General features: G+C 37.5%; 3 protein-coding genes across 3 annotated transcripts; 2 read left to right on the top strand and 1 right to left on the bottom strand.

The window, feature by feature from the left end:
• Window positions 1-320: 320 nt before the first annotated feature.
• Window positions 321-4,426, top strand: LOC107631463 (benzaldehyde dehydrogenase, mitochondrial). The gene is made up of 11 exons (XM_016334923.3): window positions 321-767; window positions 1,334-1,471; window positions 1,642-1,784; window positions 1,889-2,042; window positions 2,133-2,362; window positions 2,490-2,579; window positions 2,852-3,025; window positions 3,118-3,255; window positions 3,574-3,711; window positions 3,806-3,867; window positions 3,941-4,426. The coding sequence occupies exons 1-11, from the start codon at window positions 701-703 to the stop codon at window positions 4,212-4,214; spliced, it is 1,608 nt and encodes a 535-aa protein (XP_016190409.1). The 5' UTR covers window positions 321-700; the 3' UTR covers window positions 4,215-4,426.
• Window positions 4,427-13,046: 8,620 nt separating this feature from the next.
• Window positions 13,047-15,532, bottom strand: XTH33 (xyloglucan:xyloglucosyl transferase 33). The gene is made up of 4 exons (XM_016334924.3): window positions 14,987-15,532; window positions 14,806-14,906; window positions 14,482-14,690; window positions 13,047-13,651 (listed from the first exon to the last, which is right to left on the bottom strand). The coding sequence occupies exons 1-4, from the start codon at window positions 15,219-15,221 to the stop codon at window positions 13,276-13,278; spliced, it is 921 nt and encodes a 306-aa protein (XP_016190410.1). The 5' UTR covers window positions 15,222-15,532; the 3' UTR covers window positions 13,047-13,275.
• Window positions 15,533-24,339: 8,807 nt separating this feature from the next.
• On the top strand, window positions 24,340-25,728 carry LOC107633837 (uncharacterized). The gene has a single exon (XM_016337433.2). It carries the CDS (start codon window positions 24,340-24,342, stop codon window positions 25,726-25,728), a length of 1,389 nt encoding a protein of 462 aa, XP_016192919.2.
• Window positions 25,729-26,018: the final 290 nt, after the last annotated feature.

The raw sequence follows: 26,018 nt of genomic DNA, 5'->3' as shown, positions 1-26,018 counted from the left end.
CATATTAATTCTTATAACTTTTAATTAAATAGTCAATCATAAGAATAATCAAATTTATTTATAATAAAATATTAATAAAATTTTTATATATTAAATATATATTTTTATATACAATTGATAATTGATTCTGATATATATATATATATATATATATATATATATATATATATATATTAAACAATAATATATAATATTATAATAATTTTAAAATCACCAAGCACTCAATCCCTTAATCAAAAGGGTTAAAATTTCTTAAGAAAAAATATATATAATAATTGAAAGTTATATTATTTAACTATTAAATTTAATATTATGTATTTGTTCTAGTAATAATTCATGATGTTAAAAAAACATAAAACAACTTCCAAGTTCCAACTATCTGTAGTTCTCAAAGTATGTCCCAAATATTTTTTATTTCTCAAATGGATGACTATTGCGGCAAAAGAATTAATCACCTAGATTGAATTGAAGAAAGGATAAGTTATCCAATAAAATAATATTAAGTTGATAATGGAAAAGTAAAAGCAAATGGAAAGAAAATATCTACCATAATGTGAAAGGCAATGAGCAAAGCATGAGAGGCAAGTGTATACAAAACAAACAAGTTTGGTTGCTCATGTCATGCATTATATGAGTGAGTGAAAGAGTGCGCTTTTATTTTCATTTCACATTCACACAACTCTTCATTCACCAACCAGCCATGGCTTCTTCTTCAACCAGGATCTCCAGGCTTCTCTCTCGCTCCTCCGCCTCTCTCTTTTCGCGAGGTATACTTGCTTCTTTTCCCCCTTCAACTTTTTTTACGCTGTAAATTCAAAGCTCGTCGTTTTTGTTTTTGTTTTTGCCCCAACATTTTCAACAAACAAAAAATGATAACTTTTTCGTGCCATTTGATTCCCTATCGAAATTGGCTTACTGGGTTTGTTTTCATTAATGATGATAAAGATCGCCGCAGAATTTAATAGGAGCTTGGTGAAAATAAACACGTGTGGCAAAAATGGGGGAAAAGGGTGGAAAGAGAGAGAGTTCATTGATTGCTTTGTCCCTTTCATCAACCACCACCACCACCACTATTCCGATGATTCCTATGTTTTTTCTTTGTCCACTGTACTTTTCAGTTTTTGTACTGCATCTGGGTCTATGGGGTGTAACATTCTGAAGGCTACAACTCATTAACTCATCTTCATGGCATTTATTTCAGCTTTGTCATAAATAAATAAGGGTTGGTGTTTTTTGATTTGGGATTTTCAATAAAAAGTTTTACTTTTTAGGCCTTACAAAGGCGTTGACCTTTTTGTTTTGGATGTTTGGAACGAAAATGGAAATCTTTCAGGTGGGAAGGGTTACCTTGGTACAGGATTCAGCAGATATAGCACTGCCACTGCCCTTGAAGAAGAACCAATTAAACCAGCAGTGCAAGTAGAACACACCCAACTCCTGATTGGTGGGAAATTCGTTGATGCTCTTTCTGGTGAGCTTTCCAATATTTTTTGGTGTTTGTTGTTGATCTTGTTTTTTCCACTATAGTTGGACATGAAAATCATAAAGTTTGCATCTTTTACTGCCAAGAAGAAAAAAAGTGTTTTGAAGTTTTTTTGTGGGGGGTATCTTACCAGTGTTGGGGTTCCTCTTTGGTATCAGGTAAAACTTTTCCAACCTTGGATCCAAGAACAGGGGAAGTGATTGCTCATGTTGCTGAGGGTCACTCTGAAGATGTTGATAGAGCAGTTGCAGCCGCAAGAAAGGCATTTGATCAAGGTCCATGGCCTAAGATGACAGCCTATGTAATTCATACCATTGGACCTTTATTTTATTCTTTTTATTAGTATATAATCTTTGTATGATTATCCGGTTAAAATCCCTTTATGTTTACTTTGATTTTGTATAGGAAAGGCAAAGGATATTGTTGCGAGCCGCCGATCTGCTTGAGAAGCACAATGATGAGCTTGCAGCACTTGAGACCTGGGATAATGGGAAGCCATATGAACAATCTGCTCAGATTGAAATCCCAATGCTTGTTCGCCTTTTCCGGTACTATGCCGGTAAGTAACTTAAGGGATTCAGAAATTGCTCTTCCTCCTTTCATTTTACGAGCAACAATGCTAAAATTTGTTAATCTTGATGTTCTCCAGGTTGGGCAGATAAGATCCATGGTATGACAGTTCCGGCTGATGGGCAATATCATGTGCAAACATTGCACGAACCGATCGGTGTTGCTGGTCAGATCATTCCCTGGAATTTCCCTCTCCTCATGTTTGCTTGGAAGGTTGGACCGGCATTGGCCTGTGGCAATACAATTGTTCTGAAAACCGCTGAGCAGACACCATTGTCTGCTTTGTACGCAGCAAAACTATTTCATGAGGTGGGACATATTCTCTATAAATGGAACCATGCTCATTTACTGGTTTGGAAGATATAAAGAGGCTTAGTTTAAATTAAAATAGCTTTGATGATCAATCTTTCTTCCAAATTTATAATCTGTTTGGCAGGCTGGACTTCCTGAAGGTGTTTTGAATGTGGTATCAGGCTTTGGTCCCACTGCCGGCGCTGCTCTTGCAAGTCACATGGATGTGGATAAGGTGCCAAAATATTTTAATTCTGCAGTGCCATTAGATTCATTTTATTGATGTCTTTGTTACTAAAATAAGTTTCTTCTGTAGTCAACTAGATGCCAAGAATATACTTCAGACCATGTCCCCTGTAGTCTCATGAAATTCTATAACAAATTTCATTGCAATTAAATTTTCAATTTCAGTGTTTAGTACTTGATTTTTACCCCATCTAATTATCAGACATCTAGACATGATAATGTCTTCATAGCCTGAATTTTGGACAATTGCTTCCTTCACAGCTTGCCTTTACTGGTTCTACTGATACCGGGAAAGTTGTCCTTGAGCTAGCGGCTAGAAGCAATCTTAAGCCAGTAACTTTGGAGCTTGGTGGAAAATCTCCTTTTATTGTATGTGAGGATGCCGATGTAGATCAGGCGGTTGAGCTAGCACACTTTGCCTTATTCTTTAATCAGGTATATTTATAAATATAGAATTCTTGCGACAAAAACAATTATCTTTCCATAGGATTAAGCAGATTTTGATTGGTTCTCTTTAAAATATCCAGGGACAATGTTGCTGTGCTGGGTCTAGGACATATGTACATGAGCATGTATATGACGAGTTTGTAGAGAAAGCAAAGGCTCGTGCTTTGAAACGTATTGTTGGTGATCCATTCAAGAGTGGAATAGAGCAAGGTCCGCAGGTAAAATTTCAAAGAATCCTTTTCATAAAACCTCATGCACGTGCTTAGTGCTTTTTCTCCGAACTGTTTTTTTATTGTGTGAAATAGTGACAATTTGTTATCAATTATATGCTAAGTTAACTCAAGTGCCAATTGCTGATGAATGGAAAAGTCTTGAATGTTTTAGTGATTGCTATGTTATATACTTGATGCTTCTGAGTATAGAAATGCACATAGAATGCTACATTGCTGCCAATTTCATATTCCATTGTTTCAAGATGCGAGTCGTTTGAAATGCGTGGCTATACTGATGATTTCATTTATGATAACAACCATCAGATTGATTCTGAACAATTTGAGAAGATACTGAAGTATATCAGATCCGGCGTTCAAAGTGGAGCTACACTAGAAACCGGAGGAGATAGACTTGGCAGCAAGGGCTTCTATGTTCAGCCTACCGTCTTCTCAAATGTTGAGGTATATCATCTAGTAGTTGCTCTTCCATCTTATAAATGGAGGCTGAAGAACAACATTTTTAGTGTCATTAATTGTATTTTGTTACAATGAACAGGATGGCATGCTGATTGCAAAGGAAGAAATATTTGGCCCGGTGCAATCCATACTAAAATTCAAGTAATGCGTCTTATTTTCTTCAAATAATGTTAAAGTTTGTTTCTTGGACTAATATGTGTGTTAATAATCTCAGGGACCTCGATGAGGTTATTGAAAGAGCGAACAACACGCGGTATGGACTGGCGGCAGGGGTGTTCACGAAGAACATAGACACGGCAAACACGCTGACGAGAGCGTTGAGAGTTGGAACAGTTTGGGTGAACTGCTTTGACACATTTGATGCAGCAATTCCATTTGGTGGTTACAAGATGAGTGGGCAGGGAAGGGAAAAGGGAGAGTACAGCCTCAAGAATTACTTGCAAGTCAAGGCAGTTGTTACCCCTTTGAAGAACCCTGCATGGCTTTAGGCATTTGCCATTACTATTTACTACTATACATCAATAAATAGGAGGAACTCCAATCATGATGATAATGAAAATTTTCTTGTGTTTTTTTGCTTTGTACACATGTGACATTGTTTGTTTATGATTTTTTAGTTGTCACTACTCTCTAGTCTTCTATCTCTATCCTTTCTCCCTAGAATTCTTCCACAATGTAATAAAAAAGAGAGATATTTTCAGTTGTTGCCTTGATGGGGATGGTCCATAATGTCAAAAGTTAATCACACTAAGGGTTTATTTGGATAGGTTTATAAGTGATTTTTTTTAACTTTTAACTTATGAAAATGTACAGTATTAATGTCTGGTACAATTTTTAAAATAAAATTATAATTTTTTAAAAAGTTATTTTAGTACTTAAGAAAAAGTTAAAAAGAATGACTTCTTTTATAATAAAAAGTTTTTTATCATTTTTTTTTAAAATAAGTATTTTTAAAATTAAAAAATTAAATATAAAATAATATATTTATAAATTATTTTTAATATAAATATTTATTATTTAAGTTATTTTTTTAAAATAATTTAATTAAGTTGTCTTATTTAAATGTGACTAAAAAGAATATTATTTATAATTAAATATTAAAGAGATACGTATGAAACAAATACTATTGAATGTAGATAAGAAAGTCAGAGTAGTGGGAGTGTGGGAGCCTCGTGAGTTGAGCCCTGGCGGCACAGTTACTGCCATCTCTTTCTGTCGCTTTCTGTGTTGATACAGCCTCCACGTGTCTCTTGTCTTTTTCCTCACTTCTTAAATTTATAAATTATTTTTCCTTTATCTTTTTAACACCACAATAGAAAAAGTCAACATGAAATGTTCCGAAACAACAAGTCATCCAACCTTACTCATGTGTCATGTCTCATCTAAAATAACAAGTGAACTAAGCCTCAGAATGGTCCCTGAAGTTACACTCATGCTTCACAGTAGTCCCTAAAATTATTAATTACTCAAATTGATACCTGAAGTTAGACGCCGGGACTCAGTGTTGTCCTGTCGGCACATTTTTTCTAGGTGGCGTCATCGGAAAGCTGATGTGGCTAATTTGGTGACACGCGGGCAAGGCTAACGGCTAGCTGAGGTGGAAGAACGAATTTTATTGACTCAATTTGGTCCCTAATGCGAAGTTTAAAATCCCTAATTTCCAAATCTGAAGATCAACCTCCAGTGCCCTTCTCTTCTCTTCTGGTCTCTTCCGTTGGTTTCTCTGCAGCATCTTGATACCCAGACGACAATGGCTAGCGTGAGCAATGCTGCTGGAAGCTCGAACAACCCACGATCGTTTGGAAGCATCATGAGAAGAATGAACAGGAACAGGGATTCGCGTTTGCCAGAATGGTGCAGATGCGGTTTGAGACCAGTGCTGCGATGGTCAATGACGGATTCTAATCCAGGGAGACCCTTCGTGGGTTGCCCAAACTACAATGTAAGTGGTTGTTGTTGTTGTTGTTTGCTGTAATTTTGGATATAAATTTGGTTGATTCTTTTACCTTGGTGCAGACTGTAGGCAAGAAGTGGTGTGGTTTGTTTATGTGGATTGATAAAATTCTTGAAGAAGATGTGATCACATGTGATGGTAGAGCAAGCCCTTCAATTGACAATGAAGAATGGAAGATGAAGTTTGCTTGGAAACTTGGAAGATTAGAGTCTGAAGTTAGGGTTCTAAAAGTGGGTGGAGTTTTGGTGTTTGTATTTATGCTGCTGGTTACAGTAGGTATTCTTATCTTAAAGTTAGATAGGCAATTTGGCCAATTGTATCTGGGAAGAAACACATGAATTATGCATGTTGTTGCTGTAGTTGTACCTGTCAGTTTGTTTGAAAGAAATGAAAATTAAAGTGATTGAGACTAGTGTGCTTGCATATGTTGTCAATAAAATAGGAGTTTATAGTTTTTGGAAAGCATCTTAATCGCATATGAGAGTGCAAAATAAAACCAAAAATCTGTCACGTATCTCTTCAAGAAAGTCATAATTCATATTTCATACTGTAGTGATTACATCCAAAATAAGGCATTATAAAGCCAGAACAATAGTCACCAACTATATCAGAGTTTTCAAAACATAAGTGTCATAAGTTTTCAATCTCCAACACTGAAATTGTAAGCAAGAAAGCATACACAGTACATTACTTCAGGCAAACAGAGAAATAAAGACACCATACTGTCCCTAAATACAAAAAACTAAGTCACTAATTCTTGGTTCTGGGTGGCTTGAATCCCGGATTAGGCACAAATCGCATTGCTGGTAGATTCGTTGCTGTTTCAGTGCTTGCAAGCTGACTGCTTGTTGGGAGAGTGCTTGCAGATGGAGTGGTTGCAGATGGAGTACTTGCAGATAGAGGAGATGGAGTGCTTGCAGATGGGGTGCTGGATGGTTGGGTGGTAGCATTGGGTGTGGACAACTTTCTCTTAGGAGGCAGTTTGGATGGCCGAACAGCAGGTTGTTGCACCTATGTATGAAACACCAAAATTTTAAAGTGACTAAGATCAACCTGATCCTGTGACACAGCTGGGGCATTACCACCATTTACAGCAGCAGTTGGAGCAGAATTGTTGACCTCACCTCCATTAGCATTAGAATTAGTAGCAGCAGCAGCCGCCGCCACAGCAGCTGATTCTTCATCAACGGCCCTCTTATGACAGTTCCTCTTTGTGTGACCAGATTCACCACAATAGCGACAATGTCCTTTTTTATGAACTCTTTTCATTGAGGTCTTCTGCTTCTTGCCTTTACTTGGCTCCTCATCAGCATCCTTTCTTCTTTTCTTCTTGATTGGCCCTGGCTTCTTTTTGAACTTTGGTGCTTGAGGTCTATTATAAGGTGATTTCTCCCACAGTGCCTGGCCAGGAATTGGATTTATATGGAAGCCATAGGTGTTGTTGTATGCTTCCATGGTCAACCAGCTATGACAGAATTCATCTGGCCTTCTACCAGCCCTGGCCAAAGCAGCACATGCATGCACACATGGCTATAGATCTCATGATGTACATCCTGACCTCCTCCAGCAGTGTAATAATAGGCTTGGCTCTAGGGTCCTTGATCCGTGAGTTGAAAACCTCACATGCATTATTGCAGATATTGTCCATTTTTGGTGCAATGCTGAAGAATGTCCTGCTCCATGAATTCTTTGGCCATTTGCATAGATAACTCCAAGCATCCTTATTTAGCTTTTCCAATTTTTTCATCCCTTCCACAAATCCCTCTTGAGTCGTAGACCTTGCACACTCCCAAAGCAAACCTCTAAGCTGATTATCCTTCCACTGTTTGTTGAAGTTCCTCCATAAATGCCATACACAGAATCTGTGATGGACATTTGGGAGCACATCCTGAACTGCATGAATTAGACCCTGCAAATCCAACAAGCCAGTCACAAAGTTTCAAATCGAGCCTCAAAATGGCCCCTAATGTTATTTTAATGAACTCATAGTGGTCCCTAAAGTTGTGTAAGTGACATCAACTTGGTCCTTAGCTTAGCTGAGTACACAGATACTACCCCTTATAATGCAACTATCAACTATGCAGCATTCAACAATTACTCAATCTAAGTAAACAGATTTGTGTTTATAAAGCAGCAGATATTCAATTCAACAATTATTTAATTCACATAACTTGGTCCTTAGCTTAGCTGAGTACACAGATACTACCCCCTATAATGCAACCATCAACTATGCAGCATACAACAATTACTCAATCTAAATAAACAGATTTGTGTTTATAAACCAGCAGATATTCAATTCAACAATTATTTAATTTACACATGTTATTCAATTTATACTACTATTATTCACTACTCAGCAGCAGGTATATCTAAGAATGACAACTGTTAGTTAGGATAACTAGCAATAGATATGCATACCTTTTGCATGTCTGAAATAAAACACCAACCATGTTGCTTGTAGTCACCCAAGTCTTGGTGCAGCAATTCCAGAAACCATCGCCAATTCTCCGTGTTTTCGATGGACACTATTGCATAAGCAATCACATAAATGTGATTGTTTGCGTCTTGACCAATTGCAGAGAGGATTTGACCACCATGTTTTGTTTTTAGAAATGCTCCATCCAACCCTATAAGTGGTCTGCAGCCAGCCTTGAACCCTCTTTTACACCCATCAAGACAAATGTACATCCTATCAAAGGTTGGATCTTCATCAGGATTGGGATGAGGTGTAACCCCAATACTCACAGTGGAGCCAAGATTAGTTTTCAGTAATGTCAACCCGTAATCCCTAACCATACCATACTGGGCAGCAGCATCTCCATAAACTATGGCCCTAGCATCCCCTAGAGCCCTTGTCAGTGAAGACTTGTTGAGGTCTAAGTCGCACTTGCTCTTAAAGTACTGGGCAGCTTCACAATGTCTAAGGTTGGGATATTTTCTTAATTTCCTAACCAGTTTGCAACCCAGCCACTTCCTGTTAGCTAGCCTGTTCTTAGTCTCTCTAGGACAAGTGTGATCGTCCATAAATGTCTTGATCTGCCAACAGTTACCCTCACTGTCCATGGAAGCATATACTACCCAGCCACACTCCTCTCCCTTACAAACAGCCCTCATCCTTAAATTGTCATTCTTCTTCCACCAGATCCGCCTTCCCTGCTGGATACAGTACTCACGAACAGCTTCCTTGAATTCCATCTTAGAATTAAATTTCATCCCAACCTTTAGTTTAAGCTCACCAAACCTTCCTCCTTCCCTAAATACCGGAAACACCTCATCTGACTCAACCTCGTCTAACTCATCCTCAGAGTTTGGTGGAGTCTTCATTTCCTCAGAGTGCCAAGACTCTTCACCATCAGATTCATCATAAGCTCCATCTTGAGCATCATAATATGCTCCCGTTTCACCAACCTTCGGAATCGGGCCAAAGAAGAATTCATCATCTTCAGACCCTGACTCTGCACACACAATCCCATCATCCTCAAGCATAACTGAACTCTTTTCATTAACATCTTTAGCATCACTCTTCTTTCCAGTTGATCTCTGCCCAACCACTTCTTCTTCCTCACTAGAGACATCATCAGCAGCAGGCCTATACGGTTCGTCCTCTACACTGTCATAACTGTCATGGGAGTCTGAAGATTCTTCCTCACTAGACAAGCTAACAAACACAGTCTTAAGATCATTTCCCTTAACAGATGCTCTTCCAAAAGTTCCAGTTGCAGCTGATCTTGTTAAAGGCCTCCTAGCATGTAATGCTGCATTCTTTACTTTCTGAGGGCCTTTTTTTGGTATATCAGACCTCCTTGATTTTTGTGATGTTGATCTTGTTACAGGTTTTGAAGTGGGCTGGGCCGTTGACTTTGGTGGTGGGTTGGGCTTCATAGTAGGAGCAGCAGTGGAGTGGCCCAGTCTTTTTGGTCGTGGGTTGGGCTTAGAAGTAGTGGCAACTGTGGGTTTGGCCATTGTTTTTGGTGGTGGGGTGGGCTTAACACTGGGAGCAGCAGCTGTGGGTGCTGCCATTTCTTTGGGTGGTGATTTGGAATAACTAACAGAAGTTGCAGTAGTGTGACTCTTATGCTTTGGTCCTGAAATACCTTTACCAGTAGGCATAGTTGGAGGGATTGTTGTTGGAGTAGGAATTGTGGTGTTCATTGCTTCTGAGGTTGGAATTGGTGGTAATGTGGTGAAAATTGTATTGACTGTCACATTGATGCTGGGGTATGTATGTGGAATAGGGTCTGGTAGCACTATCAACTCCTTGCCTTTGGATGATGCTAGTCCTGTTTTCTCATTAAACACAGGTTCAGAGACCCCATGTTCATAATACACATGGACAACTCCCTTGTTGGTCTGACCAGCATAACACATCTCCATGAGCTCTTTGTCATGTGTCAAAGCTCTAAGCCCTCTTTGCAATGGCCTATTAGGCACCAGCCACCAACAGTGAGTCACATTGTCATACCCAAGTGTCTTATAGTAGTCTCGGATAAAAAATACATCCACAGTGTCTACGTCAACTCTCGGCAACTCAAAAATCTGTCCACCACTGTAATTCACAGCTCCATCACGCTCTGTGACGAATAAGCCTCCATGGTGAAATATGATGGTAATCCAAGGATCTTCCATCTGCAATTTAGAAACAAAATTTCATGATCAACCTCATCATCTTCAACCATATTAACAAGTTGGAAACTACATTAACTGTAAATGCAGCAGAGCATAATAGATAAGAAATAGCATTTCCCTATGACAAACAGCCCTCATACAGTCAACACCTTCATTAGCCTAACCACTCTGAAAACTAGTTGCGATCAAACCCTAGCTAAATATTGCGAAACACAAACATGCATACCCACAGATAACACTCCAAAAAATCGTTTCTAACTACTGAAGAGATTAAACTAACAACCTTAACAAAAAACAGAACATTCCTTATATCACATTATATTTTTCCTTTTTTCCTTACCTTTTCCAGAGAGATGGGCCTTCGATACAGTCTTTGTTTGAGGCAAATGATGATATCCAATCCTATATAGCAGTCGTGCTCCACATAAATCGCAACAGTTACCACAATCCAACCACCGCCATTGACGAGTAAAGGGGAGCAGGGGTTTGTGTTGTATTTTGAGGGAGGGAAGACAATGCGTTACGTTAACGTTTGATGGGGGAGTCTTCAAAACCAACTTTTGGAGTGAAACGACGTCGTTTTCGGCCATTTACGCGCCACCAACAAAATTACGTCGTTTTAGCCTTGCCCGCGTGTCACCAAATTAGCCACATCAGCTTTCCGATGACGCCACCTGGAGGAAATGTGCCGGAAGGACAACACTGAGTCTCGGCGTTTAACTTCAAGTACCAATTTGGGTAATTAATAATTTTAGGAACTACTGTGAAGCACGAGTGTAACTTCAGGGACCACTCTGAGGCTTAGCTCATAACAAGTACACCTCCATTAACTGCTTGAAATTAAACTACCAAACGCCGCCTCCTCTCCTTCATTCTTCGCCTCATACTCTGTCGTTACTCCTACAAGTCTTATGTATTTTAATTTTTTTAGGAATATTAAGTATTTATATTTTATGTCACTTCTTTAGTTATCACCTTAAACCTTCAACTCCATAATAAATCTCTTACCACTCGTCCACTTGTTTTTAAATTTTTTTCTTGAAATTACTTTAATTCTGAAGTTGCTGATTTTAGTGACTTCTCCAAAATAAGCTGTCAAACCGTCAAACCTTTCAGTATTAAATTTAGGTGAATACTTAGATGCAGTCAACTTCACGTGAAGTTAATAACTGAGAGTCATTATATAAAAAATTAATTAAATTAGTCAAATAATTTAACGATTCTTAATTATCAATTTTATATAAAGTTGATTGTACCTCAATTTTCACCTTAACTTAAGGAGTACTCTCTCTCTCAGTATTTTTTATTTTTTGGTGCGCTCTCTCTAGTAGTAGTAGTATAACGGAGTAGTTTCCCCCTTTTCTCTTGTTTATTACATTTGGGCCGTCATGCGGATAAGTCCAACTCAAGACATTGGGCTTTGGACCCAAAAAGGAAAGTGTCTTAAGATGTTGTTTGAAAGTGTTTTTGTATTGTTTGAGTTTTGGTAAGCCGAAAACATTGAACTTCTGGCCAAGAAACTTGAGTCAATGCAGTAAGTGGTGGACTGGAAAAAAAAAATAAAAGGAAAATGAAGGAAAAGAAAAATATAAGAAAGGACTATTCATGACAAAAAAAAAAAAAAAAACAACAGAAAGGACTATTAGATTTTTTTTTTGGTGTTTTTTACTCAATCAGATAACCCAACTCTGTTATTAAGAAGGCGACTACTGACCCAAAAAAAAATAGAAGACAACTACTAAACTAACTTAGATTGGTCGAGTGGTCAGTTTACTGTTCGAATCCCGCCTTGTGCATGCAACAACTCAGTGGTCAGCGACAGACTTTTAAATGGATACAAAGTTTTACTCAAGTTTGTTTACAATATATATTATTTTGCGATACTAGAAAAATGTATACACAAAAAGAATTTCTCCAAAAGATAACATGAAAGATAATAAGAGGACTCAAAATCTCTAATCTCTATTTTAAGACTTGTGTCCCACATGGCTATATGCTATGAGAGTGACTAGCCAAGGCTGTGTTTACTGCTGCCGATTGCCGAAGGTTCCAAGGAAGGGAAAAAAAAAAAAAGGTTTCTGTTTAGTGTTTATACTCTTTGTCTACTTTCTTCTTTCATCTTTTTAAGTTTTATATTAAAATAATTTAAAGTTGTTATTGAAATCTGCAATTCTCAACGTTCTATTCAGATGGATCTACCCCTGTGCTGGGCACATGCCACATGGTATCCACCCAATATATCATTACAAGTCACAGCAACATGCTTATTTAAGGATCTATATTATAAATAAATAAATATAAGAATAATGTTATATACATTATTTTAGTGTATATATATATAAAAAAAGACAACGTTTATATTTTAAAAAATAATCAAATTTAACTTTTCAATAAAATGTAATGGATTTTTTTTTTCATTCCTTAACAGTTAACATGTGCCTTTATAAAAGTTAGAAACACATAACCCAAAACGGCCATACTGTATTTTTCTGAATTGGTAACATATTTTGTGCATGTTTTCTTATCATTAGGTGACCAACATTTTGATGTGATCACAACATGGGCATCATCACATGGGTAGTTGGGTATGTGAATATCAAAATTCAATGTAAAGTAAAAATGGCAATAGAGTTTACTATTAATTAACCAGTAATTATAATTTGGTATTGAAGACTTTTACCTTTTATAAGTAGAAGAAGGAAAGAAAGTACAAGAAAGTTAACATCATTTCACAACTATGTGAAGAAACTTGAATGCGAGTGTATAAATATAATGAAGTATTGTTATTGTAGATACATACATAAAATTACATGCATTATACATTGACTTGACCATATTGAATGTTCTATTGAAACCACAACATTACTATTATTCCCCATTCCCCACTCAGGTGAAGAAAAATAATAAAAAAAAATTGGAAAAGTATAAGTATGAGAAAAAAGAATAGTTAAAAATATTTATTTATGTATTTAGTGGCATTCTGGTGGCATGACTTTATATCTGTTCTTGTCAGTACAATAGGAGTAAAACATGAGCTTCTTTCTAGCCCAATCAAGTGCTGCCAGCTGTTGTGGGGATAGCTTGGTAAATTGAGGTCCATTAACAGGGTCTACACCAGAAGAAGGGGTGGATTTAGAGCATGCTAATGGATCAGAAGTGCAGCCAGTGAGTTGCATCTCTGAGAATGAAACAACAAATGGTGCATACTTATAATCAACTGGGTATTTTCCACCATGTGTGGCCCATTCTGAACCATCCCATATTGTTGCATACACCGACATCGGTTTTGATGGGAAAACAGTCCCGTGTATGAATTCCCTCACTGGAATGTTGTCCACTAGGAACCTACATAAATTCAAATTACAATTCTTTTCACAACTACTCCACTTATATAATATTAATATATCAATTAAAATATTTTATCTTTTGACTTTTATCCTTTTTTTTCAAGAATATTCTTAATATTTAGTTACATTTTAAATTATCTCTACACGTTAATTTCATATAAAATATCAAGGACAAAATTGAAAACTAACCATAAGAATAGTTTTGAGATAAATCGAAAAAATTAGGGACAAAATTGAATTAGTAGAAAACGTTAGAAATAAAATTGAATGAATGTTAGGAGTATTTTTAAAAATAATCGTAATCATTAAGAACAAAAAATATATTTTATCTAAATTTTAATTTACTGTTACGATAATATAAAAGTTTTTTAATAATAACATTTAATTAGATTCAATTAAAGAAAAGTATTCTTGATAGAGACTTATGTTTATGTGGAGTTAATAATTAACAATGATTAGATAATTTAATATATTTAATTAAATTATTATTCATTAATTTTTAATTATTAATTAGACAACTTTCCATAAGATTCTACCTAGTAGTCAGTAACTTTTGTGTTTTAGGGCCAGCATTTAACCATCAAAACAAAAGTGAGTTATCTCCTACCATTAAAAACACTATTAATGACCAATTGATGGTTACAAAATACCAAAATTGCTGCCCCATCATTCCTTTTTTTTTTGTTTTTTAAGAAGAAATTTGTGTATACTAGTGAAAAATAATTTACACGTCATCCAAGATGATTTGTTATACCAAAAACTGTAGAAGCTATATGATGAGATTACTCTGTTTTGGTGAAGGAGATGATTAGTGATTAAGGTTCTTACACTGTATGATAACTGTTCCACAAGATGCTATAGTAATGGTACTGCTTTGTTGGGTCGAACCAGAAGTAGAACTTTTCTTCTCTTCCAGTGCTCACGCTTCCATTGGCATACACATTTGTTTGGATAACCCAATCGTTCCTCTTGTCATGCCCAAGGAGTTCGATATCAATCTCATCATGGTTATGAGGGAATTTATCTGCATTAGACAACTGGTATATATAACACTTTATCTAGTTAGTTTCACAATGATTTTCTGTTAATTATAAACTAATATCTAAGCTTTGACTAATTAATGACTATATATAATATTATTAGGTAGCTTACATAGAAGGCAACTACAACTCCAGATGATATACCAGCTGGTAATTTGATTGCAGCACTGAAGAATCCATAGTAGTAACTGCTTTTGGACACCAATCCGGAGCCTGCAATAGAAGAATAACCATGTTTGAAGAATTGATTATATAATACTAGCGGCTTAACAGGCACGGACGCACGGACGCACCTGAGAGTTTGTCGAGAGCCAGAGTGGCCATGGTCCCATTAGCAAGGAGCTTGACATTGGAGGCCCCAAAAGCATTAGAAAAAGCAGGATCAATTGGGACACGAGGGAAGGAATTAGTCAAGGGTGTCACAGTTGGAGCTGTGAAGGGCCTAGTGCGTGAAGAAACCACGTTTGATAATAAGCATATTATTATGAGAGGTGAGAAGAGAAGGTTGAGTTGCCAAATTAGTGCCATGTCTAGTAGTGTATTATGAGTAGAAAAATGTGGCCTATATATTGGGGTGTGGTGGTGATGGTGGCTTAATACTTAATCTATTTTGCTTAGTTGTTTTGTAGCTGGCTATTATTTTTGGTTAAGTGATCTGATTTGGATGGTAAAGGCAATGTATCAAAAAGAGTCATGTGAGTATGATTTCCTTAGGTTTGGGCGTTTGGCAGGGTTGTTGCTCTGTAGGGTTGGCCTTAAAGTTAGGGGGAGCATGGAAATCGGGTGAGACATCTTGTTTAATGTTTGATGGCCACCCTCACTCCTAGTCTCACCCGCATGCTTGTTATTTCTTACATAAAAACTAAAAACTAAATAAAAATATTAGTAATTTTTTTTTTTAATTTCCTAATGAATTATTGCATGTACAATCTAAATTGGTCAAAAATATTTAGTAGTTAATGTTTTTTTTTTTTTTGTATTTGTCTTGAATTTAAGTTAATACTAATCAATTATCTGTTTTTTTGGCTAAAAATGTTGGTATTTTAGTATTTGGCAGAAAAATATTATTTGTGCCCAATTTTAATGTATGGTTAATAACAACCGGTATAAGTCTTTTTACTTGCTAGAGTAATGTATAGGCAATAAAAAGGGATATTAAGGAGTTGTTTGTAAGTAAGTTTTGTAAGCATTTCCATGGTAATGGTATAGTTGATCAATATTTTGGAACTTTTTTTTTTCTTTTTCTTATTTAAGACAGATATAAAATTATTGATATTTGATTAAAGGAGAATAAGGTCCAATTTGGTAACCAATTTAATTAAGTTCTTTTTGATAAAATAACTTAAACAATAAATGACTCTGTTAAAAGTAATTTATAAATAAGTTATTTTATGTTTGTATTTTTAACTTTAAAAGTACTTATTTTATAGAAATGTGATGAAAAGTAGAAGTATTATGAGAGAAGTCATTTTTTTTAACTTCTCTATAAGCTCCTAAATAGCTTTTTAAAAAATTATAATTTGATTTTAAAAATTGTACCAAACATTAATACTACTACTTTTCATAAGTCAAAAGTTAAAAAAAGTTATTTCTAGAGTTTCTAAACGGCCCTAAATCTCTTTCATTCGATTATTGATATTTGAACGAGTGATCTCCACCAATTAATAAATGTTATGAAATATGCTATGATATTCATTTTCAATATAGGAGTTTTAGGTGGGACTAATAATGTGCGTTTATATTAAGGTGAATTCTACCCGACCCCTTCTAAAATAATATGTAAGTTACCCTTCATGATGTGTCATATTTTAATTGATCATTACTTAACTATAGTTGGGTTATTTTGTAATTTATTATTTGAGATGGGTAATTGTATAATTTCTTAAAATATTAAAATTTTACCCCATTAATTGAAGCACGTTCTCACGCAATCTCTTTCTACAGTGCATTGTTTCTTAACGGGTCGTTGAATTCCCATGGCTCGTAACTTCCCTATTCTTCCCAGTATAGCCAACGCGGACTTCATTGCTATCTCTTGTCCTCTCACTCAATCCCCCTTCTTCTTTTTTTTTTTTTTTTTTTTTTTTTTTGCCATGAATCACTCTTTATCAACATCAACATCATTAATGGTTAGTTCGGTTATTAAATTTTTTCATTAAAAAATATATATTTATTTAATTACAAGATGGAATATATATTCATATTTAAAATATAATATAATAAAATAAATTTATTTAAAATACTTAAAAATATAATTAAAATCATGAATATATAAATATAATAATAAAATTTGTACTCTAAACAAGTAAACATATTTTTTATCATACATAAATTATTTAAAAAATAAATATATTATTAAAATTAATAATACAAATTTAAAATAATAAAATCCAATTTTTTACTGTATTTATTATAATATTTTTATTCTTTTAATTTACAATTTATTAGTACTTTATTATTTAATTAATGATTAAACAAATTATTTTTATAAAAAATTATGTTTTGTATTATCTTATAGAAGAGACCAATATAGTAGTTTAAAAAATAAAGTAAAAATAAAATTTTAAATAAAAAATATTTAATATTAAAATTTTTAAATATAAAAATAATTTGTATAAATATTTAAAAGATAAATATAAAATATATGCATAAAATAAATAAAACAGATAAAATGGAAGTACACATGAGAAATAAATAATTATTTTTGTCTCCTTTATTTATTTTAAACATGTATTTTATATTTATATCCTGAATATCTATATAATTTGCTTTTGTATTTAAAAATTTTAATATTAACTATTTTTTATTTAAAATATTATTTTTACATTAATTTTTAAATTGGTATATTGGTCTCTTCTTTAAGATTATACAAAAAATATTTCTCATGAAAATAATTTGTTTAATCATTAATTAAATAATAAAATATTAATAAATTAAAAATTAAAAGAATAAAAATACTATAAAAATTACTTGTAAGAAAGTTGAATTTTATCATTTTAAATTTGTGTTATTAATTTTAACAATTTATATTTTTTTTAAATAATTTATGTATGATAAAAGATATGTTTACTTGTTTAGAGTACAAATTTTATTATTATATTTGTATATTCCTGATTTTAATTATACTTTTAAGTACTCTTAATAGATTTATTTTATTATATTATATTATATTTTACATATGAATATATATTCCATATATTATTTTTAATAAAAAAAATTTAATAACCAAACTAACCATTAATTATATTGATAAGGAATGATCCATGGTTAAAAAAAAAAAAGAGATTGAGTGAGAGGACATGAGATAGCAATGAAGTCGGTGCTGACTATACTGGGAAGAACGAAGAAGTTACAAGCCATGGAAATTCAACGACTCGTTAAGGAATGATGCACTGTAGAAAGAGATTGCGTGAGAACGTGCTTCAATTAATGGGGTAGAATTTTAATATTTTAAGAAATTATACAATTACCCATCTCAAATAATAAATTACAAAATAACCCAACTATAGTTAAGTAATGACCAATTAAAATGTGACACATCATGAAGAGTAACTTACATGTTATTTTAGAGGGGGTTGGGTAGAATTCACCTTATATTAAGTATTTTTATTAAAAAAAAAGAAAAATAATTTTTTATTTAAATGAAGAGTTTCAAAGAATTGTACATTGACTACATTCAGAAAAAGGCTAAAAAATTTAGATATGCCATGCCTGTGTGTGTTATGCATTGCTATGGAGGATGGGGGTGCTATACATGAATGTGGGATAGAAGAAATCGGACTATCCGAATTCTGTTTAAAAAAAATTGAATTACCAAATCGGATGGTCCGAGTTGTGAGAGAGAAAAAATTTAAAATTTATCATTAACAAATCGGACTGTCCGATTAGTGTTTTTTGTTTTTCAATACAAAGAAAACGGACCCTCCGAATTGGTATATAAAATATTTTTTCGAACACATGAGTTGGTATAAAAGAAAACGGACCCTCCGTGTTCCTGTACTCAACTCCCTCGGTCCGAGTTGTACTCCCCTAACACCACATGCAGGTAAAGCTTCTGTACTCTCCATAAAACTGCAAGACACCAACCTCTCCTCCATATTAAAAATAAAAAACCTCAGAAAAATGAATGGAAAGAGGTCCATAATTTGACTTAAGTTGGATAAAGACTTTAGGCGCAGTGTATGGAGTTCCCAATTTCCCATTCTTGTAATGGGAGCTGTGATCCGATTGGAAGCAACTCATTCATGATTCAACTTCAAAGCGTGTACGTACGTCTTGATTCCATTGCAAATCATTTTTTGCATTTCAATCAATCGTAATCACTTTTTCCTTCTAACTCATCATTACAAAATAACTTTCATTTTGTTAGTTAATTAAGGATTTGAATCTTAGTAAACTTGTTAGGATTTTTTTTTTCTTTTACGAGTGGATTTCGAATAAGAAAAATTCTTATGTGCTTTAAAAGGACATTAAACGTTTTAAGTTTTTAACTTATATTATTTGTTTTTTTGACATGTTAGTAATGTAAATTTATTGCTTTTATTTTAAATCAAATTTTTTAAAATTTAAATTTAATCAAATTCGTATTCATTGAGTCGTACGTAATGTCCCATCAAATTTACATATCTGAAATTGAATTAAATTGAATTGTCATGGCATACAATGATAAAAATGATTCTTTCAGTCAAAAAATCCAGCAGTATATAAATGCCCTGGTGATTCCAAACTGGGTAGTTGGTAGGTAAATAAACAGTTAAATAAATAACTCGAGAGAATCAAATGAGGGATCCATGAGCTTTGATTAATTAATTTAATGATATATAGTGCTAATGACTAATAATAAGTAATGAGGAATGATTTGCATTGCATGGTTAGTGAGAGAACAAAAAATGTCAAAGTATCTTTATGTCTGAAAGTGACCAAATCTGACAGGAGTGACTTAGCTGGCATGCAGAGGAATCTGATACGACTTAAAGACTGAACAGTCTAACCAGCTTAAATTGATTTAGTGACCAAATTCACTGTTAATTTAAATAAATATTAAAAATTTAAATTCTATTTTATATATATAATAATTTATTAATTTATTCTTAAATAAAATTTATATCTATAATAAATTAATTTTTAATCTATAAAATAAAAATGCCGAAGACAACAAAATACTGCACAGTTACACGTATATTTTATGCAAAATATTACCCTTTTAATAATTTCTTGCTATTAAAATAAGAATTTAATTTACATGCATTCTAAAAATACATAATAAATTTATTATTAATAAAAAATTTAAATATTTTTATTTAATAAATAAAAATAAATATATTAAAAATTTAAATTCTTTATATTTTTAATAAACAAATTTTTATTTTATAAATTTAATATATGTCTTTTAGGCATAAATTAAATAAACCCTTAAAATAAAGAAATATTTTAGTACTTGTATTTTTAATAAATAATTATTTATTTGATACATTTATCTATCATATGTTTTAAAAAATAGATTAAAATTATAAATTTAAAATTTTTTATTAAAAATATAAAAAATTTAAATTTTTAATATATTTATTTTATATCTATTAAATAACAAAATTTAATTTTTTTTTATAATAAATGTATCATGTACTTTTAAAATATATGTTAATTAAATCCTTTTTTTATATACTGAAAATTTTTTAAAGTAATAATAAATAATAGAAGAGGTTGCAAAGTTGCAATAATGTTGCATGCATCCCATTAAGGGAAAAGGACATTGTGAATTGAAGGCGGTGGTAATGGCGTTATATGCTGATTTATGGCACGCCCATTTTACTTTTCTTTTCTCTTCTCTCCTCTCCTCTCCTGCACTCAATTGCTGACTGGGTCATAAATAGCTAAAACCAAAGAAAAAAACAAGCTAAAGATCGAGATGGAGATGGTGATGGAGATGAAATCCAATAGGATGACGCATTTTCAATTATTATTATTATTATTATTAGACAATTTTTTGTGTTTTTATTAAATGAAAAGTGCACTCTATTATTATTATATTTATTTTATTTTATTTTTTCTATTAAAAAAAACAATCTTAACTCTTTATTGAAACTATCCTATACAACTGGCTCATACAAGTATACAGCACATCTATATAAATAATGTATGTGTTTTTAAAGAGAGAAACACAATAATATATTTTGTTACGGCCTGGCCCAAACCACTAGCGGGCCTGGCCCAAACCACTAGCGGGCCGGCCCGATTCGAGCACTACCCGACCCGAACGGTCAGGAGCGAGGCGCTCAGTCGTCGACTCAGACACGCGTCCCTGACAGCTATGCTACAGCTGTGGGAAGGAAGCATCGAAGAAGGTGGGCTTGTCCTTGATGGGCCCACCTCTAACACAGTATATATGGGGAAGGTCCTACCCTTCCCCCAAGGTACGTCACATACCATTTACCCATTTTTCGTCTGCACACTTTGCTGACTGGAGCGTCGGAGTGTCTTTGCAGGTGACACCCCCCTTCTCCATACGAAGAGTTCAGGACGTCGACTGCACCCCCTTCAACCCAACAATCCGGAACCAGGCGATTCCCCTCTCATCAATCGAAGTACCAACCCGATCCGTCCGGTACCCGCCATACCGAACATTGGCGCCGTCTGTGGGGAGCGCCTGAATGGACGTTGTACTGGGCCCAGGAGGAACAGCCCACGAGACTGAGCGCAGAGGGGAAGCCTCCGCGGCCTCTCCCCGGCAACGCACGAGGTCCCCTCCAAGACAAACCACACGATCTCCTGAAAGGCGCCCCTTCGGGGGAACTGGCGACAACAGCACCAGAATAATGCAAGAACTACGCCACAGGATGCAAGACATAGAGCGCCGGCTGGCAGGCCGAGAACATTGTCAACAAACTTCCGAATCGAGCTACTCCCACTCCGTCTCGAGAAGCCGCTCCCGAGGAACAGCTAGCCCACAATCTGAGCCCGAGAACGCTAGGGAAGGAGGACGCGCGAGAAGACGCCACGACCCCCTCATATACGCCAGGCACGACAGGCGTACCACAGAGCGAAACTGCGAGGATGCTCGTCGGGAGGACGACGAGGGAAGAACAACCAGAACGCGGGGACCAATGATAATGGGCGCAACCCCATTCCATCGTTCCATCCTCGAGGTCTGGCTGCCAAAATAGTTTGACAAGCCAACTGACATGAGGTACGACGGAACCCAATACCCGCAGGAGCACCTTACGGCTTTCGAAGCCAGAATGAACCTGGAGGGAGTGGGAGACGAGGTAAGGTGTCGCGCTTTCCCGGTCACCTTAGCAGGACCTGAAATACGGTGGTTTAATAACCTCCCGCAGGGCTCGGTGACCAGGTTCTCGGACATCAGTCGCGCCTTCCTAGCCCAATTCACAACCAGGATCGCAAAGACAAAGCACCCAATCAATCTACTTGGAGTGACCCAGAGATCCGGCGAGCCGACCAAGAAATACCTAGACCGATTCAACGATGAGTGCTTGGAGATCGACAGGCTGACGAATTCGGTTGCAAGCTTGTGCCTAACGAACGGACTTCTAAACGAGGACTTCAGAAAGCACCTCACCACGAAGCCAGTGTGGACAATGCAGGAGATCCAATGTGTAGCCAGGGAGTACATTAACGATGAAGAAGTCAGTCAGGTCGTGGCTGCCAACAAACAGCAGCCCTCTTACAATCAAACCCGGCATCACGGGAGCGGAGAAAGAGAAAAGGAACACGCCAGGGACGGCGGTCCGAGTAAGACTCCCAGGCCGTTTCCTCGTGTCGGGAAGTTCACTAATTACACTCCCCTCACCGCGCCGATTATGGAAGTTTACCAACAAATAGTCGAGAAGGGGATCTTGTCGAAGCCCCGACCTCTGAAGGAACGAACAGGGGAGAACAGGAGCCTCTACTGTGATTACCACAAGGGCTATAGGCACAAGACACAAGACTGCTTCGACCTGAAAGACGCACTGGAGCAAGCGATCAGGGATGCAAAGCTAGCCGAGTTCTCCCACCTCATTAGGGAGCTGAGGAGACAGAATCGCGACCACGAGGGCAAAGACAACACCCGGGCAGCAAAGCGATGCCAAGAGCCGGAGGACAACGACCACGGCCTTACCATAGTAAACATGGTAACGGCGAGAAACGCGGCGCCTAGGTCCAAGTCGGCACATAAGAAAGACGCTAAAGTCCTGGCGGTTTCCACATCCTCTGCGCGAAGCCCCAAGAAACTTCCATCCATTTCTTTCGGCCCGGAGGACCAATGGTTCGACGAGGTCGCGGAAAATCCTCCCATGGTCATTACGGGCAGAGTGGGAACCGGCCTCATCAAGCGGATCCTTGTAGACACGGGGGCAGATTCGAACATCATGTTCCGCAATGTGTTCGACACCTTGGGCCTAAGGGACGCCGACTTAAAGACTCACCAGCACGGCGTTGTAGGGCTCGGCGACCACTTCATTAAGCCGGACGGGATAATCTCCCTGCCGACCTCCGTGGGACAATGCCAATGGAGAAGAACGGAAATGGCAGAGTTCGTGATCCTACGAGACTCCACGGCCTACAACATCATCCTAGGGAGGAAGACCATCAACGACCTAGGGGCAGTCATCAGCACAAGGATGCTGATAATGAAGTTCATAACTGAAGAAGGATCAATAGGGTTTGTAAGGGGAGATCTGGAAATGGCAGTCGCTTGCGACAATGCCAGTCTCTCGTTAAGAAAGAAATCCAAAGAAGCATCAGGAGTGTTCCTCGTCGACTTGGACGCCAGAGTCAGCGACAAGTTGAGACCCGAACCAGAGGGGAACCTGGAGAAGTTTAGAGTCGGCGACACGGAGGAGAAGTTCACCTTCGTGAACAGAAATCTCCCTCACGAGCTGAAAGAACCTTTAATGGAAATGATCAGGGCCAACAGTGACCTATTTTCTTGGACACCGACCGGCATGCCGGGGATAGACCCCCAACTCATGTCGCACCATTTGGCCGTCAAGCCAGAAGCCAGACCGGTGGCCCAGAGGAGGAGGAAGATGTCACAAGAAAGAGCAGAAGAGGTGGCCAAGCAGACAGCCAGCCTCCTCGAAGCAGGATTCATCCGGGAACATGACTACTCGACTTGGATGTCGAACGTAGTCCTAGTAAGAAAGCATAATGGGAAATAGAGGATGTGCGTGGATTATTCTGATCTCAACAAAGCATGCCCCAAGGATTGCTACCCCCTACCCAACATTGATGCACTCGTCGACGCGGCGGCGGGGTACCGGTATCTGAGCTTTATGGATGCTTATTCCGGCTACAATCAGATACCGATGCACCAGCCAGACGAAGAAAAAACGGCATTCATAACTCCAGGAGGAATCTATTGCTACAAGGTAATGCCCTTTGGCCTGAAGAACGCAGGGGCCACATACCAAAGGTTGATGAACAAGATATTCGGCGACACCATTGGCAAAACGGTGGAAGTCTACATGGACGACATCCTTGCCAAGACCACCCAACCCGAAGACCTTCTAAGTGACCTTGGAAATGTGTTCGCGGCCCTCCGACGACACGGCATGAGGCCCAACCCTCTCAAGTGCGCCTTTGCCATGGAGGCCGGGAAGTTCCTAGGATTCATGATAACCCAAAGGGGGGTGGAAGCCAATCCTGAAAAATGCCAAGCAATACTCCAAATGAAGAGCCCAGGCTGTGTCAAAGACATCCAGAGACTGGCGGGAAGGCTCACCGCGCTATCTCGTTTCCTCACGGCGTCAGCAGCAAAGGCCCTACCTTTCTTCAACTAACGAGAAAGGGAATAGCATTTGAATGGACCCCGGTATGCGAAGAAGCATTCAACCATTTCAAAAAGATACTTGCAACACCACCTGTGCTCGGTAAACCCGTGGTCGGAGAACCGCTCTACCTGTACCTAGCGGTAACGGAAGAAGCGCTGGCGGCGGTCTTGGTGCGGGAAGAAGGGAAAGTTCAACAACCAATTTACTTTGTGAGTAAAGCGCTGCAAGGAGCAAAACTTAGGTACAGCAAGTTGGAGAAACTGGCGCTAGCACTCCTAACCTCTTCCCGCAGACTACGGCAATACTTCCAAGGTCACCAAGTGGTCGTAAGAACGGACCAGGGAATTCGTCAAGTGCTCCAGAAACCCGACCTAGCGGAAAGGATGATGACCTGGGCCATCGAACTATCCCAATATGATTTAAGATACGAGCCTCGACATGCAATTAAGGCGCAAGCAATGGCGGACTTCCTGGTGGAAGTAACCAAAGACCCAACCGAGGACACGGGCACACGGTGGAAGCTCCATGTAGACGGAGCCTCCAACCAGACATCTGGAGGCGCTGGGATCATCTTGGAAAGCCCAACCGGGGTCATCTACGAACAATCGGTCAAGTTCGAGTTTTCCGTATCGAACAACCAAGCAGAATATGAAGCCCTTCTAGGTGGCTTGATCTTAGCCTGGGAAGTCGGGGCCACGATACTAGAAGTATGCAGCGACTCACAGATCGTCATGTCGCAAGTAAATGGAAGCTACCAAGCCAAAGATTCGATGTTGCAGAAGTACTTGGAGATGGTCAAAGAACTGAGCAAACAGTTCGAGGAGGTCACGGTCCAACACGTTCCGAGAGAGAGGAACACACGGGCAGATCTCCTATCCAAGCTAGCGAGCACGAAACCTGGAACCGGCAACCGATCCCTTATTCAAGGCATCACGAAAGAACCAGCAGTTGCCCTCCACCTGACCAAGATAAGCCCCTCCTGGATGGACTCCATCACCGATTTCTTGCAAAACGGCAAACTCCCTGGAGGTGAGAAGGAAGCTATAGCGTTGAGAAGGGAGGCTGCCAAATACACGGTCATACAAGGGCAACTGTTCAAAAAGGGACTTAGCCAACCCTTGCTGAAGTGCCTACACCCCGACCAGACGGACTACGTGCTCAGAGAAGTCCACGAGGGGGTGTTGTGGTCACCACATCGGTGGCAAAGCCCTAGCGAGGAAGCTCATCCGAGCTGGATATTACTGGCCGTCAATGATGGAAGACTCTAAGGAGTTCGTGAAAAAATGCGTCAAGTGCCAAGAGAACGTTAACTTCCACAGAGCACCGGCCACCGAACTGAGCCTGATGACGTCCTCCTGGCCCTTCGCACAGTGGGGAGTCGACCTCTTGGGACCTTTCTCGGTTGGCCCAGGGCAAGTCAAATATCTCATAGTCGCCGTTGACTATTACACCAAATGGATAGAGGCCGAGCCACTAGCCACCATCTCCTCGTCCAATTGTAGAAAGTTCATGTGGAGGCAGGTGATAACTCGGTTCGGCATCCCGGAAGTCGTCATCT

The sequence above is a fragment of the Arachis ipaensis genome, chromosome B3, assembly GCF_059453495.1.
Source record: "Arachis ipaensis isolate K30076 ecotype BB chromosome B3, ASM5945349v1, whole genome shotgun sequence".
Lineage (NCBI taxonomy): Eukaryota > Viridiplantae > Streptophyta > Magnoliopsida > Fabales > Fabaceae > Arachis > Arachis ipaensis.
Note: the sequence above shows the minus strand (reverse complement) of the source record. Positions and strands in the feature narration are given on the sequence as shown.

Bases quoted from the DNA above. Each gene is read 5' to 3' on its own strand.
- LOC107631463 (XM_016334923.3), top strand. From the start codon at position 701: ATGGCTTCTTCTTCAACCAGGATCTCCAGGCTTCTCTCTCGCTCCTCC. The intron at 768-1,333 runs GTATACTTGCTT...GAAATCTTTCAG, and splicing joins CGCCTCTCTCTTTTCGCGAG to GTGGGAAGGGTTACCTTGGT. The intron at 1,785-1,888 runs GTAATTCATACC...GATTTTGTATAG, and splicing joins GGCCTAAGATGACAGCCTAT to GAAAGGCAAAGGATATTGTT.
- XTH33 (XM_016334924.3), bottom strand. From the start codon at position 15,221: ATGGCACTAATTTGGCAACTCAACCTTCTCTTCTCACCTCTCATAATA. The intron at 14,907-14,986 runs GTGCGTCCGTGC...CTTCTATTGCAG, and splicing joins GGCTCTCGACAAACTCTCAG to GCTCCGGATTGGTGTCCAAA. The intron at 13,652-14,481 runs GTAAGAACCTTA...GAATTTATGTAG, and splicing joins TGGAACAGTTATCATACAGT to GTTCCTAGTGGACAACATTC.
- LOC107633837 (XM_016337433.2), top strand. From the start codon at position 24,340: ATGCCAAGCAATACTCCAAATGAAGAGCCCAGGCTGTGTCAAAGACAT.